Raw genomic sequence first — 14,534 nt, 5'->3', positions numbered from 1 at the left:
TGCGGCCACCACCTGCACACGCCCATGTTCTTCTTCCTGCTCAACCTGGCCCTCAGCGACCTGGGCTCCGTCTGCACCACTGTGCCCAAAGCCATGCACAATTCCCTCTGGGACACCACAACCATCTCCTGTGCAGGAGGTGTTGCTCAGGTTTTCCTGATTATCTTCTTAATGGGAGCAGAGTATTTCCTCCTGACCATCATGTGCTACGACCGCTACGTGTCCATCTGCAAACCCCTGCACTACGGGACCCTCCTGGGCAGCAGAGCTTGTGCCCACATGGCAGCAGCTGCCTGGGCCAGTGCCTTTCTCTATTCTCTGCTGCAAACGGCCAATACATTTTCCCTGCCCCTGTGTCATGGCAATGTCCTGTGCCAGTTCTTCTGTGAAATCCCCCAGATCCTCACCCTGCTCAGCCCAAGGCCCTGGAAAAGCAGATTAAAACACCCACCCAGAAAGTACCCTATGATTCTACGGTCAATCTTTCCTCTAGCACGGGTTTGCTGTCAGAGTCTGTATGGGATTATAAAATCACCAGGAGAAAAGAGCATGAACAAGTTCTGCTTTGACAGTCCCTCAAGGCTTTGAGGGAGAGGCTTTGTAGTGCTTACTTGTTCACAGGAGCACATAACAAGGGTTGAAACAGTAAAAATAGTCCAAACCCTTTAGAAATTGGAAGGAAAACCTGAGGCACTGGGAGCTAGCAGCTCAGAAACGCGTGGCTTTTGCTCCTCTCTTCTACCTGAGAGCTTCCTGGGCAGGGGCAATTCTTCCAGTTGCATCACCGTGGCCATGGCTAGCAGGGGCAGCGAGCAGATGGATTTAGTTTTTCCTGCCAGCCCCTAAAATGCCAGTTGTCATTTGTGTGCACTGAGGATTCTGTTTCAGACTCTGAACTTGCGCAGCTGCTCCTTGGGCGCTGCTGGCCCGCAGGCGCAGCGGTGCTGCAGCAGCTGTCCCGCACACAGGGAGGGCTCTGGAGCCTCCCCAGGGCCACCAAGGAGCGGAGGAGGGAACGTGCCAGGGATCTGCTGCAGTACCGTGGGGTTGTGGGGGATCCTTCGGTCTCTTTGATGGGAGAGGGAAGGGGGCAGATGGAATCAAGATGGGACAGGGATCAGACAGCCCCACGCCAGGCAGCATTTTCTCCTCTGAGAGCTCCTCTGAGTTGAGCGAGCTAGTGAAGCCTGCAGAGCAAATGAGACCTGGGAGTGAGGGAAAGGCTGGTTGGAAAGGAGTCAGATAAAGCCCATGTGGGTATTTTTCCTGCCAAGGGGCTCCTGGAGAAACAAAGGAGACAAGAAAGATGTCTCATCTCCCAACATTTCCTGGGATATGCTTTTGTGGTTGCCTTGGCTGTGTTAGTGGTCACAGGTTATTGGGAGGACTCTATGATCTTAAAGGTTTTTTCCAATGGAAACAGTTCTGCAATTCTAAACCTCCATTCCTGATTTGGAGGATGCAGTCCCAATTAGACCCATATTTGAGTTTTTAAGGAATTTAGCATCTACCTTTCCTTGAAAGTAATAGGAATCAGGTTTTAAATGCTCTCAAAACATTTGAAATCCTTGCTCTTAAGCTGTGTGTTTGAATTGAAGAGCTTTTGTCCACAAAAGTTGGACCATGGGATGAACGCAAGCAATTCAGTTGCAGTGGCACTTGTTTCACCTGCTTTTCTTCTTCCTTTCCCCATGGGTGGCCGATTTGGGAGTATTTGTCTTGCACTTGGAGTTCTGGCTCCGACTTGCTCATGGATGTGTGGTAAAATCTTATCTACCCCTTTCTACTAAAAAATGCTTGCAGACTGGTGGGAATTGCTAGAGACAAGGCTTACAAACCAGTCCCCAGTACGATTAGCCCAGTGTCCCTGCTTCAATCCAGGTATGCCTGTATTAAAAAGGAGCAAACTATTCTAACTCACTCACCCCCTCCCTCCCCTTTTATTTGGTAGCTCTTGTAAGGAGTCCTTGCCATTCCAACTCTTAGTTATCAAATGTGTGAAGGCACAATACTGCTGTAGCAGAAGCCTGAGTTCAGTGAGAACATGTCCAAAGCACTGGGTCCCAACAGCAGTGGACACGGTGAGAGACTTGGCTCTGCTGCCATGGCCATCCAGCCATGGAGAGAGCAGCTGCTGGGGCTTCCCCCATTCTGCCAAGAGCAGTCTGCCTCCAGCATGTGGACTGCATGGCCACAATTTGGAAAGAATGTGTAAAATGCATAGTTTGAATGTATTTTGATGGTGTCTGACATCACCTGACTGGAGCAGTTTGGTAGGCAGGATGCCCTGCGGGCAGAGCCATGGCAGGGATCGGTGGCTGGCACTGGCACTGGCAGTGTTATTTTTCCAGACAGGCTCCTGGTACATCTGCAGGGGAAGGCACCAGCAGCTGTATCAGCCCAGCGAGCAGCAGCACTTGGAGGAGACCCTCATCTGCAAAGAGCCTGTCACCCCCTTTGCTTTCTCCCACGGCAGCACAAGATGATTCCGCTGCAGGTGAAGGGCTGCTGCAGCCTGGAGACTCCTTCAGCCAGAACTTGCTGCAATCTCGTTCCTGCAGCTGTGCCTGGAGGATGTTGGCCTGCAGAGGTGGTGCCAATGTCCAGGAATGCCGCTTGGCCCAGAGAGGCAGTGTGTGTACAAAAGCTGCATTCAAAGCCCTAATCACCAGACCCCGGAGCCACTGGCAAGGGCAGCAGCTCTTCTTCATTCCATGCAGGTGAGAGCCCAGCCTTGGAGCCTGTCCCTGGGGACAGGGAAACACTCTGAGTATAGGTTTGAATTTTCAGGGACAGTCCAAATGAGAATTGCTTTGAGGCAGGTGTTGTAATGTTGGGTTTGGGTGTGTCTGCAGGAAAGAAAGCAGGAATAAACTCCTGCCACCATGAAGGTGAACTTTTCATGGCCAATCTACACCCTACAGGTACACTGGTCATGTTGGCCCACTGAACACTGGGGGCATCTAATGCAGAGATCTTTGAATAGATAAGAGAGATGAGACTTGAAGAATAATTTTGCAGATGCAGAAAAAGGGATCAGACCCATGTGTCCCGTGGGTCAGGCTTAGTTCTGCCAAATCAAGGATGATTAGTTTTATCTGCTCTGTTGGAGAGTATTTTAGAATGACCTGCCAAGTGCTATTTCTATGAAGAAAATTTTGAATTGTCAGGAACTGCCAGGGTCAGAAATGTTTTGAGGAAGATGATGTTTATGTTGGGTTTGGATGTCTCTGCAATCAAGAAAGCAGGAAATAAACCCCTGGAACAATGAAGCAGAGCAAAAGTGGAATGTTTGGATGGTCAATTTGTTCCCTAAAGCTATCGGCCAGCTGAATTGTGGGCTCATCTACTGGGGAGTGCAGAGCTGCTTTTACTTCCACCGCCTGGTGCCATTGTTTGTGTCCCAGCACTTTGTTTGATGTGAAGAGAAATTAACCAATTCCCACACCAACCAGCTGCAACCCAGAACTGAGTGGGAATTCCAGAAATAAAGGACTTGAAAAATAGCTTTGGAGAGGGTTTACTTCCTAGACAGTGTGAAACCCTCAGGCGTGGCCAGGCTGGGCTTAAGGCTGGCTGCCCTTGGGAAGGGAAGGGAAAGGGATGGAGTTGGGGTGGGGTTTTGCAGCCATGGAAATGAGAGAACCACGGGCTATTGCATCACAAAGGGGCAGCCCCATGGGCTGTTGTGTCACAAAGGGGCAGCCCCACGCTGGGGCTGTGAAGGCTGTGAAGGTTGTGGCTGGCACGGCCGCAGCGGCAGCAGACGCGTCTGGCTCTGCCTCTCTGTGCCGAGCGCTGGCGATCGGAGTCACCCGGCCTTGTTCTGAGGCTGGGCACCAAGCTCCTGTCGCTGGCTACACTGAGAGTGCTCCCAAATTCAAACCCAGATCCTTCTGCCAGGCAGAAGCACGGGTTCAAAGATGGAGTTTACTGGCAAAGGAAAAACCTCTGAAGGAAAAGGTGAGCATAGGAAGGAGCTGAAAGAATGAAGCCAAATGGAAAAACAATCCCACCATATTTCAGGGAAAACTGCTCCATGGTGCTCAGTGCTGGCTATGGGCCAGAGTAGGTGGATGACAGATACAGATGATCCTGCAAGGATGCCCATGGCATCACAACATTCTGTCATTAGTTTACTCTGCTTTCTCCTTTTTGACAGCAGCCAAATCACTCATACTGTCAGCCAGGACAGGGACTGTGGCCACAGCTGAGCACAGATTGGACATGGTCATGAGACGCAAGTCCTGTTGCTTTCCTTGCCATCAATGTCAGGTCTCACTACAGATAAATTTCCCATTCTTCCTCTGCTTGCTGGTCAGGTCCAACCCTGAGGATGGTATTACAGTGCTACAGAAACACCAATAAGGCCTGCCTGTTGCTGACAGGACTTGGTGGTTTACAGAAATAGCAGTCACAGCTGTGTGGGTTTTTCCTGTCGATTCACAGGCCAGACTGAAGAAGGAATATTTTCTCCTCTTATCATTGGAGCCTTTGCCTTTTCCCTTCCGACTTGCCAGCTTCATACTGTTCATAGGAATTAAATGCAGGTTAGTTCCATGAAAAATGAAGCCAAATAAATTTTCTCTAAAATTAAAAATTCTTCCCCTTGACTGCCACACCCATTAGATGTGTTAATGATAAAGGTGGGAATTCACCTAACTCTTTCCCTTATGAGCATGGCTCAGCCTCACACAGAGGTGAGGGGGTAGAGCTGGGCCAATCTCAGGTGGGAGGGAGGGTCTTGTGGCAGCCCAGAGAGCCTGTGCACATTGCCAGGGAACAGCTGTGCCCTGCATGTGCCCCTGCAATGAGCTGTGCTGCTGCCAGTGCCTGTGGAGCTGGAGGGCTGCTCAGCTGTGGGGCAGGGAGAGGAGCAGGAGGGTGCATGTGCAGCTGAGCCATTGCTGGAGAGCACAGGGCTCTGGGCTCCCTGCTGTCCCAGGGCAGCCCAGAGGCCAGGGTGCTCCTGTGGCAGCCCTGTGGAAGTGGATCAGGGTTTTCCCCTGGTCTGCCTCAAGTGCCTGCCAGCAGGAGCATATCTCCCTATGCAGCTAATTAGAAGTTTGCAGGGAATGTGTCCCATGAGATATGGAGCTTCAGATGCTTTGGGTTTGCATTTTGGTTTCTCTTATATTTTGTGTCTCCACTTTGCAGGCCTGTCTGGCTACCCGCTTGCCAAGAGGTTTTCCCTGGCAAGTCCCTCTATGCTCCTTCCCTCCAAGCCATTGCCTCCCATCCAGAAGAGCTCTCCTTCTACCAAGCCAAGCCTGATATGCAGCGGAGAGCAAGAAAATGGGAAAGATGGCATTGGCTATGCTGAGGACAGGAGAAAAGAAGAGGAGCTGAGTTCAGAGGGACAAAGACATAAAGTAAGGAGACCAAGCTAAGTGCAGTGTGGTCAATTTTCAGTTTCTGTGCTGTCAGCAGAGCTCTCAGACCTTTTTCCTGACTGGAAATGTCCCTCTCACTGAAGTTGAACAGGTCCTGATTTGGTTCTTTAGCTGGCCCAGAAATGATAGGATACAAACAAAGAGTGTGCATCTGCCCCTGCTGCCTCCATTCCAATTCCTGGCCATGGCATGGGGGCCCTGGAGGAACTTGGGCAGGCAGAGACCTTGCAGAGAGCAGCAGGGCAGGGAGCTCTGCTGAACATCCTAAATGCCAGTGAGGCTGAGATGGTGGATGTGTGGGGGCTGGAGAGCAGCGAGCATCCTGAGAGCTCAGCAGCAGCATCTGGGCTCAAAGGCTGCTGGGGAAGTGTAGGAGGGAAGGGCAGCAGTAGAAGAAATGAGGGGCTTGAGAAGAGCAGGTTTTGGCCTCCCACAGAATGGCTTTGTGGGGACATGGCTGGAGATCAGCACTGGCTGTGAGGTACCTTAGGGGCAAGGAGATCTAAAGCCTCTCCCATGACATCCAAAATGCCCGTGGAGGCAGTGACACCTCAGAACACCTTGATGTAAAACATGAGAATGCCAGCAGGGAATGCAGCCACTCTTTTAGAAAACTGAGCACAAGGGGAGAGATGCCAAATGTGTGCCATGGTCTCTCCCTCACCATCTCCCTTTCCATTCCCCCTCCTGGGCCAAGCTGCTCCATCAGTTTGCCTTGTCTTTTCCTGCCAGGACACAGTTAAATGCACATCTAAATGTCTTGAGGCATCAATGGGGGCAAGGCTGCATGCTTGATCTGAGCACTGTGTTCTACTCTTTGCAGGCTTCCTTGCTGTATTCCAATGGAGGGGATATGAAGAAGGGGTCATTGGGACCACCTCGGATTCCCCCCATAGGCAAGGCAGTAAGTCTCTCTCTTGGCAGTGCTGTGGGCTCTCAGCAAAGCTCACCGCAGCTGGAATTCCAGGAGTCCCAGGAAATGAGGTAAGCCAAGGTGTCTGCTGCTGCTACAGTGTGCTGTTCACCTGTGTGTTCCCGTTCCAAAGTGTGGTTATTTTGCACAGCCAGGTGCCCCATGTATTTAGGCAAACCTCTGTGTATTTAGGCATTTTGCCAATCTATGATGACCCAGCACAATGTCAAAGCCAGCACCAATGTGCCAAGAGCAGAGGTGGTGGTGGGGAAGAGGAGGCAGGGCTTCAAAGCACCTCAAGATGGGTCCTCTGCTGCACTTGGCTATTGATTCCCTTTGGAATGGTGTGCTCTTATTTGGGAAGTGAATTGCATGGGTCTGGGTCCTGCAGATATTTGAATTCTGTCATTCTTGACTGTTAACTTCTGCACCCATGAGATTATGTATGGGCCAATACTGGCTACTGGAGAGGGGTCTGCAAATTCAGGTGCTGCTTCTGTAAACATTAGGAATAATTTCTCTGTGCCTGGACCTCCACTGTGAAATGAGATGCCAGAGAAGTTTTGGGGTATAGATGTATAATCTGATCAATGTTTAATATTTTGATCTGGGCTTAAGATCAAAGAGGGCAAGGTGGTAGACAAGAGTTATAGGACCGTACCTGATGGAAAGATATTGGCTTGGATATGGGAGAGAAAATGTAGCTGTCAAGCTTATCCAAGTGATAACAATAAAGAAGGAGACACAGAAGTATCATTTGAATTGGAAATCTTTGGGAGGGCTTTTAAAGTGCAACCTGAATATCCTCCCCTAGCAGCTGAGTTGGAAAAAGCCTTTTTGTTCTTGAAAGAGCCAGGAGGTGTCATAGCATTCTCGGAGACAGCAGTGCTCTGACCACATGTAGCATGAGACTGTCACCAGGTTTAGGCACGAGCAGGCAAAGTCAAGCTTTGGCACCTGTACAAAAGTAGCTGCCCTCCATACAGTCTCGTGTCTCAGCTGAGCAGCTCTTGCTGCTTCAGTGTGGCTGTAGGAGCCACTTGGCTCCAAAAGGAGAGACAGCAGAATTGGGGAGTTAGGATGACAGTTGAGGAATGACTGATGGTGGTGAGGAAGAGGAGGCAGGGCTTCAAAGCACCTCAAGATGAGTCCTCTGCTGGACTTGGCTATTGTTTCACAGAGAGCTTGGCCAGCTCTCTGTGACTCCCGCAATGGAAAGCTTAAGGAAAATTAATCAGCTTTGCATCCTGGTGTGTTTCTGTGTTGCATTTCCTCCTTCATCAGAGTGCCCATGCTAAGAATGTTTACATCCTTTCATGGTACAGGCATTCCCTCCCTTCTCTTTCTACCTCCTCACGTGTTCATTGTCCTCCATTTTCTCCAGGTCAGGATGCAGCAGCAGAAGCAAGGAGGAGAACTCTGAACATGCAGGTAGGTACAAGGCATGTCTGTCCTAAAAAGACCATTGTGGTCTTGACTCAGAGGTGACATTTTGAATGCTTGGTTAAAACCCATTCTTTTAAAAATTTCTTTAAATGCATTTCAGTTTTTTGATGGGCTCAGTGGACTCTCCCAGAGCCCAGTCACTGGGAGTGTTCTCTGGTGGTGCAGTGAAAATTCCTCCACTTTGCAGGCATGACTAGGTTCATTTTCTCCAAGTCTTTCCGGCCATGTCCCTCTTCGCTCCTTCCCTCAAAGCCATTGCCTCCCATCAGGATCAGCTCTCCTTCTTCTAACAATAATAAAATGTACAGCATGGAGAAAGAGAACAAGCAAAGTGGCACTGGCTATGATAATGACAGTAGAAAACACCAGGAGCAGAGTTCAGAAGGAAAAAGTTATAAGGTAAGGAGACCAAACTATGTCCTGTGCAGTAGATTTTCAGTTTATGTGCTGGAGGCAGAGATTGGAGATCTTTTCCTGTGGTGTGACCTCAGGGAAGCAGCTGAGCCAAAGAAGAGCTCAGCTGGACACTGTGCTTCAGGCTGTCTCTGCAGTGGATGTGGAGTGCAGACTTCATATCCTCAGCATGTGTCAATAACAGGAGAGGTCTTTGAATGGTTTCTGGGCTCTGTTGTGGTTCTTCCTCTGTCTCATGGCTAAGAAAACACCAACAAGCAGTCAGAGCAGCTAAAGTTGTCCAATCTGGACAAGCTGTCCTAGATTTAGTAACCTATGGGTATCTGTGAGCCATGTCTATGTCTTGGTGGTGTTTTTGGTCAGCTGTGTCTGGTTGGGATGGAAAAAGGTCTTTGCTGGAGCAGGCAGTCCTGCAAAGTCAGTTCCAGGTTGTCTCAGCTTTTGACTTGTACAGCCATGCCCTCTGCACAGTTGTCTCTGCTGCTATTTCTAGACTTCATCAGCTTCTGGGCAGCTGTGTGCTGTGGCATGGCTTTGTCCAGAGGGAAGGGATGGGAGGTGGCCATGGGGAGAGCAGCCCAGAGCCCAGGCACACAATTGCCTTGGCAGCACGACCAGGAGCTGCAGTTGTTTTGGGTTTGCCATGGGGTGCAGGAGGAGGCAGATGAACAAGAGTTTTGGTAGACAAAATGTCCAATCAAAGGCTTGGGTACTTGATGTCAGCCTTGCTGAGAAAGGGCCCAGTGTCTTCCTGACAGGAATTGACCCTCTCACTGAAGTTGAACAGGTCCTGATTTGGTTCTTTAGCTGGCCTAGAAATGATGGGATACAAACAAAGGGTGTGCATCTGCCCCTGCTGCCTCCATTCCCATTCCTGGCCATGGCATGGGGGCCCTGGAGGAACTTGGGCAGGCAGAGACCTTGCAGAGAGCAGCAGGGCAGGGAGCTCTGCTGAACATCCTAAATGCCAGTGAGGCTGAGATGGTGGATGTGTGGGGGCTGGAGAGCAGCGAGCATCCTGAGAGCTCAGCAGCAGCATCTGGGCTCAAAGGCTGCTGGGGAAGTGTAGGAGGGAAGGTCAGCAGTAGAAGAAATGAGGGGCTTGAGAAGAGCAGGTTTTGGCCTCCTGCAGAATGGCTTTGTGGGGACATGACTGGAGATCAGCACTGGCTGTGAGGTACCTTAGGGGCAGGGAGAGAATAGTGATCTAAACCCATTCCCAGGACACCCCATCCTCCAGGTGGAGGCAGTGGCACCTCAGAACATTTTGATGTCAAATATGTGAATGACAGCAGGGAATGTAGAAAACTGAGCTCAAGGGGAGAGGTGCCAAATCTGTGTCCTGGGATCTCCTTCACCACTTACCTTTCCTAGGTCAACATTCCCCATCCTGGGCCAAGCTGCTCCATCAGTTTGCCTTGTCTTTTCCTGCCAGGACACAGTTAAATGCATATCTAAATGTCTTGAGGCATGAATGGGGACAAGGCTGCATGCTTGATCTGAGCACTGTGTTCTACTCTTTGCAGGCTTCCTTGCTGTATTCCAGTGGAGGGGATATGAAGAAGGGGTCATTGGGACCACCTCTGATCCCCCCCATAGGCAAGGCAGTAAGTCCCTCTCTTGGCAGTGCTGTGGGCTCTCTGCAAATCTCTCCGCAGCTGGAATCCCAGGAGTCCCAGGAGATGAGGTAAGCCAAGGTGTCTGCTGCTGCTGCAGTGTGCTGTTCACCTGTGTGTTCCCGTTCCAAAGTGTGGTTATTTTGCACAGCCAGGTGTCCCATGTATTTAGGCATTTTGCCAATCTATGATGACCCAGCACAATGTCAAAGCCAGCACCAATGTGCCAAGAGCAGAGGTGGTGGTGGGGAAGAGGAGGCAGGGCTTCAAAGCACCTCAGGATGAGTCTTCTGCTGCACTTGGCTATTGTTTCACACAGAGCTTGGCCAGCTCTCTGTGACTCCCGCAATGGAAAGCTTAAGGAAAATTAATCAGCTTTGCATCCTGGTGTGTTTCTGTGTTGCATTTCCTCCTTCATCAGAGTGCCCATCTTATGGCGGTTTTCCTTCTTTCATGGTACAGGCATTCCCTCCTTTCTCTTTCTACCTCCTCACATGTTCATTGTCCTCCATTTTCTGCAGGCCAAGATCCAACAGCAGAAGAAAGGAGGAGAGCTCTGAACATGCAGGTAGGTACAAGGCATGTCTGTCCAAAAATGACCATTGTGGTCTTGACTCAGAGGTGACATTTGGAAAGCTTGATTAAAACCCATTCTTTTTTAAATTTCTTTAAATGCATTTCAATTGCTTGACGGGCTCAGTGGACTCTCCCAGAGTCCAGTCACTGGGAGTGTTCTCTGGTGGTGCAGTGAAAATTCCTGCAGTGTGAATTGTTGAGTGGCAGGAGCAGGAGTGGCCCAAAGCCACCTATGGCAGGTTCATCATGACAAATCTCTTCCCTGGCTCTCTCTGCCTGTGTCAGTGTTGCAGACTGAGGCTGGGGGAGGAGATGCCTTCTGCCTTGTCCTCCCTCCCTGCCTTGCCTGATCCCTGACAAGTGGAATTGTGCCAGACAAAATGCACTCTCTGGTGCATCTGGCTCAGCCAATGCTTTCAAGTTGAAAGCCTCAATGACACTGTTGTTGTTCCTCTGCCATCTCTGGGTGTGTCATGATGGGACAGATAAGACTTGAAGAAATAATTCTGCTGATGCAGAAGAATGGATAAGATGACCTGGTCCCTTTGCTCCGGGTTAGTTCTGGCAAATCCTGGCTACGGCCCCTTTGGAATGACTCCTTAATTGCTGATGTGCAGCTGGAATGCTTAATGCAGCTAGGAAGAAGTATTGCTCAGTAAGGAAGGTGACTTTTTTTCTGGACTCATTCTGGACTAGAAATGACCTATGACATTAATCCTTAGCTGTCTCACTTTTATTACTGACTGAAGCATTCTACAGGGTGAAGGAATCCAGTTTTAGGACAGGGATTCCTCTCAAACTGCGTGGCTGCTGTATGAATTTACCCTCTGTGAAGCCATGTAAAGAATTAGTTCTCTTAGCTCTAACAGCTCTGTTGGAGAGTATTTCAGAATGAGCTCCATTGTTCTTCTTGCAATTAGAAAATCAGCCTTTAGTCAGGCTGGCCCGAAATTGGCCCACTCTCATACAGTTCAGAAGGAAAATCCTTGGGGAAAATGAATTATCTAGTGCCAAGAACACAGTTCATGTTTGGGTAACACTCCTGCAATGCTAAGTTTTTCTTTGCATGTCCTCTAAAATATTCCAACAAAGAGAAGAAAATGTTGCTCTAAATGCATCCAGGTATTAGAACCTGGGACTTTTAGGAACCAAAAGAAGATGTTTACTAATATCAGCATGAATAAGAGCAGATAAGAATTGCTGTCAAGAGCAATCTCCATCTCTGCCCATCTCTGTCAGACACAGAGGCTCTCCAGGATCCAGGGGCTGGGGCCTTCATCATGCAGCAGGTTTCAGTCTGCTGGCCAGCAGAGTAATGTCATGTCTGCTGCCAGTAGCCCATCCCTTGGGAGAGGGTCTAGGCATTGTACCTTGCTGCTCTCAGTCACAGTGTCTGTGTCTTCTGAGGGCTCTGCAATCTGGAACCTGTCTTGCCTGTTGCCCAGCATTGTGGTTTTGGGGGCTTGACATCTGCCAGAGATTTACACAAACCTTTGCTTTCATTTCCAGGCCTCCCACTGAGCCAGGCCAAGGAGATGGATCATCACACCAATCCTGGTCTTACGAGTGACACAGACCTGAGGGAAGGTTTTGGAAAGGTAAGAGAGAAGGACAGGGATGAGCAGATTTCCTTTCCAGTGGCTGTTTAGTGCTTGGCCCAAAATGTCACTGAAAATCATAATCATCCTCTCCTGGGCAATGTGGATTCTCTTGGGAATATATTTGACAACTAGAGAGCAATTGCTTGGCTATTTCCAGTGGTGCCAAGGTGTCTGGTTTGCAGATGGTGCTAAGGTCATTCCAGAAGCATTCTTTATGTGCAAAGGCTGTTTTAGAGAAGTTCTGAATGACAGAACAAGCTACACATCAGTGAAAGTGGGCAAAGTGCATCCTCGGAAGTAGAGAAGCAAAGATTCTAATGTTGTGTGTAAGCAAGTCTGCAAAAGAAAATGGGAGAGTTTGATTTTTCCTGGTTACCTTTCTGGCTGTATGTCACAGCCCTCTCATTCTCAAGTTTTCTGCTCATTAACAGCCGTGTTTCTGCAGCTTGTTTTCACATGACTCTCCATTTTGGTCTCCTGATGTCAGAGACCAAGTCCTTCAGAGTCCTTTAGAGCTGAGTCCTTCAGAAGCCAGGAAGTGAGAAACAGCTGCAATTCCTGGCCATGAGTGTTAAGCAACAGCTAATTACCCCTCCTTGCTGGATATTGCACATGGTTTTCATTCTCCTGCCATGGCCTGTAGGAACTGAACTGCCTGCTCACTGGCCGTGTCAGCTCTTCCTCTGTCTTGGAGCACTCCTATGACCTTCATGCTTCAAGCAGGGCTTCCTGACATAGGCTGCAGTTGGAGCAGTGTAAGTTTGTGGCACGGAAGTGTTCCACCTGGCTGTGTGTAATTGCCAAGGTGAGGACGGGAGACATTCCTCTGAAACTTTTGGAATGGATATGGAGCTGCATTGAAACCTATGGCACTCTGTGGACTCTGTGCTCCTGAGGAGATGTTGTGTCTGGTTTGTGTGTCTCTCCTTACAGTCTATGATGCATTTTAATTGCACCTAGATCCGTGCTGCATTGTGCATGTTGGCTCAAAAGAACTTAGAGCGGAAGGATGCAGAGATTTTGGAGAGAGAGATGAAGAAAAGGAGGCAAAGGAAAACATCCTTGCAGCCCATTCTGGAGACAGTTGAGCCCGGGGATGAAGCTGAAGCAAGTAAGTGGTGGCTACACTTGTGGTGGTCCTTTTTGACCACTTGCTTGCCCTTTGCACAGTGTTGCAGTCAGACTGGGGGACTGTTCCACTTGCATTTGAGTGGAAGCTTGCTTGGGATTTAATTCTGTTTCTGAAAGAAAAATACAGGAGCATGAAGTGTCTTGCTTATGGCCTCAGTGAGTCAGTAACAGAATATCAGTTTCCCCCCTTCACCTCGAAAGTCTTTCAGAGTAGAAAATTCTGTCTTGCAAAGCACACTAGAGCTTTAGACTCTCTCCTGGAGAGCAGCCTCCAGGCAAGGTGAGTCCAAAAGAATGCTTTTCAACCAGGGTGCAACCTGGAAGAAACAAAATGCAACTCCTTCTCATGAAAACACCAGAGATCCTTCTCCTGCCACTCCCTGCTGAGGAGCTGGTGCTGTAGAGCTGTGCTGAAGCCCCCAGGCAGTGCTTCTGCTGTAGCCCCGGGAGCAAGCAGCGTTCCCAACTGAATCCCGGCCGAGGGGCTCTGCCTGCAGGGCTGTGAGCGCTGCCTGAGGGCGGCAGCAGGGCCCTCAGGAGGCAGCACTCAGCCCCAGGGCAGCACGAAAGGTTATCTGCACTTTCTCTGGTAACTTCCCCTGCCAGCCTCTGGAACAGGAAAACAAAAGCAAAGCAGTACTGGGTTTCCTTGTTTCTTAGGGGAAGAATTGCTGCAATTTGAAGCTAGAAGAGAGTAGATTTAAAGTAGATATTAGAGATATTTTTTTTTAAAGGAAGGGGATTAAAAGCTGGAAGGGTTTGCCTAGAGAAGCTGTTGTTGGTCCATCCTTGAAGGTGTTCAAGGCCAGCTTACATGGGGCCCTGGGGAACTGGATCAGAATGAAGATGTCTCTGCTCACAGGTGTTGGACTAGATAGTGCCTAAAGGTGCCTTCCAACCCAAACTCTTCTAGGAATCTGTGATTCTTTTTCCCATATTAGTGTGCCATTGTTATACTTGAAGTTCTTTGGGATAACAAAGAGATGTTACCCAGCTCTGGCAAGTTTTCTCACCCTTTCCATCATCACCCTGTCTAGTGCCTTGCACTTAGAAGCTCCTCATTGGTCCCTGCAGGCTTTAGCCTCCCACCTGTTGATGGCACAGCTTCTAGAGTGCAGAGAAAACACCCTGGTAGTGCCTTGAAGAAGAAGGTCTTGAAGAAGCAGGACAATGTGTCCCTACTGCCCAATAGGCCCATCATCCATGGGGATGGCAGCTTCCCATGCAGCTCCTCAGGTAAGCCTGCTCCATGGCAGCTTTTTCCACACAGGGTTTTCCTTGCACAAGGAGTACAAACTGCCTCCTGCCTCAGCCAGCACAGCTGGGATCTTGGGTCCATAGTCTGTCCTGAGAACGAACAGCAAATCTACTTTTGAATTACTCCAGCTTGGTAGTGCTGGAGCAGTGGTTCTTAGAGCTCTGTTGGAAAGTTGAGCTGAATCAA

At 49.5% G+C, this 14,534-nt stretch overlaps 1 protein-coding gene and 1 long non-coding RNA gene across 3 annotated transcripts in view; one reads left to right on the top strand and one right to left on the bottom strand.

The window, feature by feature from the left end:
- The window catches only part of LOC135288501 (uncharacterized), a 447,298-nt gene that overhangs the window by 58,877 nt on the left and 373,887 nt on the right, over positions 1 to 14,534 (bottom strand). The gene's annotated exons all lie outside the window — the stretch shown is intronic.
- On the top strand, positions 3,756 to 14,320 carry LOC135288488 (uncharacterized). Of its 2 annotated transcripts, XM_064401876.1 has the most exons (11): positions 3,756 to 3,963; positions 4,450 to 4,550; positions 5,158 to 5,372; positions 6,217 to 6,377; positions 7,691 to 7,737; positions 7,940 to 8,151; positions 9,693 to 9,853; positions 10,304 to 10,350; positions 11,885 to 11,956; positions 12,920 to 13,070; positions 14,165 to 14,320. In XM_064401876.1, the coding sequence occupies exons 3-9, from the start codon at positions 5,208 to 5,210 to the stop codon at positions 11,926 to 11,928; spliced, it is 837 nt and encodes a 278-aa protein (XP_064257946.1). In that variant the 5' UTR covers positions 3,756 to 3,963; positions 4,450 to 4,550; positions 5,158 to 5,207; the 3' UTR covers positions 11,929 to 11,956; positions 12,920 to 13,070; positions 14,165 to 14,320. The 2 variants fall into 2 exon arrangements, with proteins under 2 accessions (XP_064257946.1, XP_064257945.1); XM_064401875.1 differs by lacking the exon at positions 4,450 to 4,550.

The sequence above is a fragment of the Passer domesticus genome, chromosome 33, assembly GCF_036417665.1.
Source record: "Passer domesticus isolate bPasDom1 chromosome 33, bPasDom1.hap1, whole genome shotgun sequence".
In the NCBI taxonomy this organism is placed as follows: domain Eukaryota; kingdom Metazoa; phylum Chordata; class Aves; order Passeriformes; family Passeridae; genus Passer; species Passer domesticus.
This window is presented reverse-complemented; position numbering and strand designations above follow the sequence as displayed.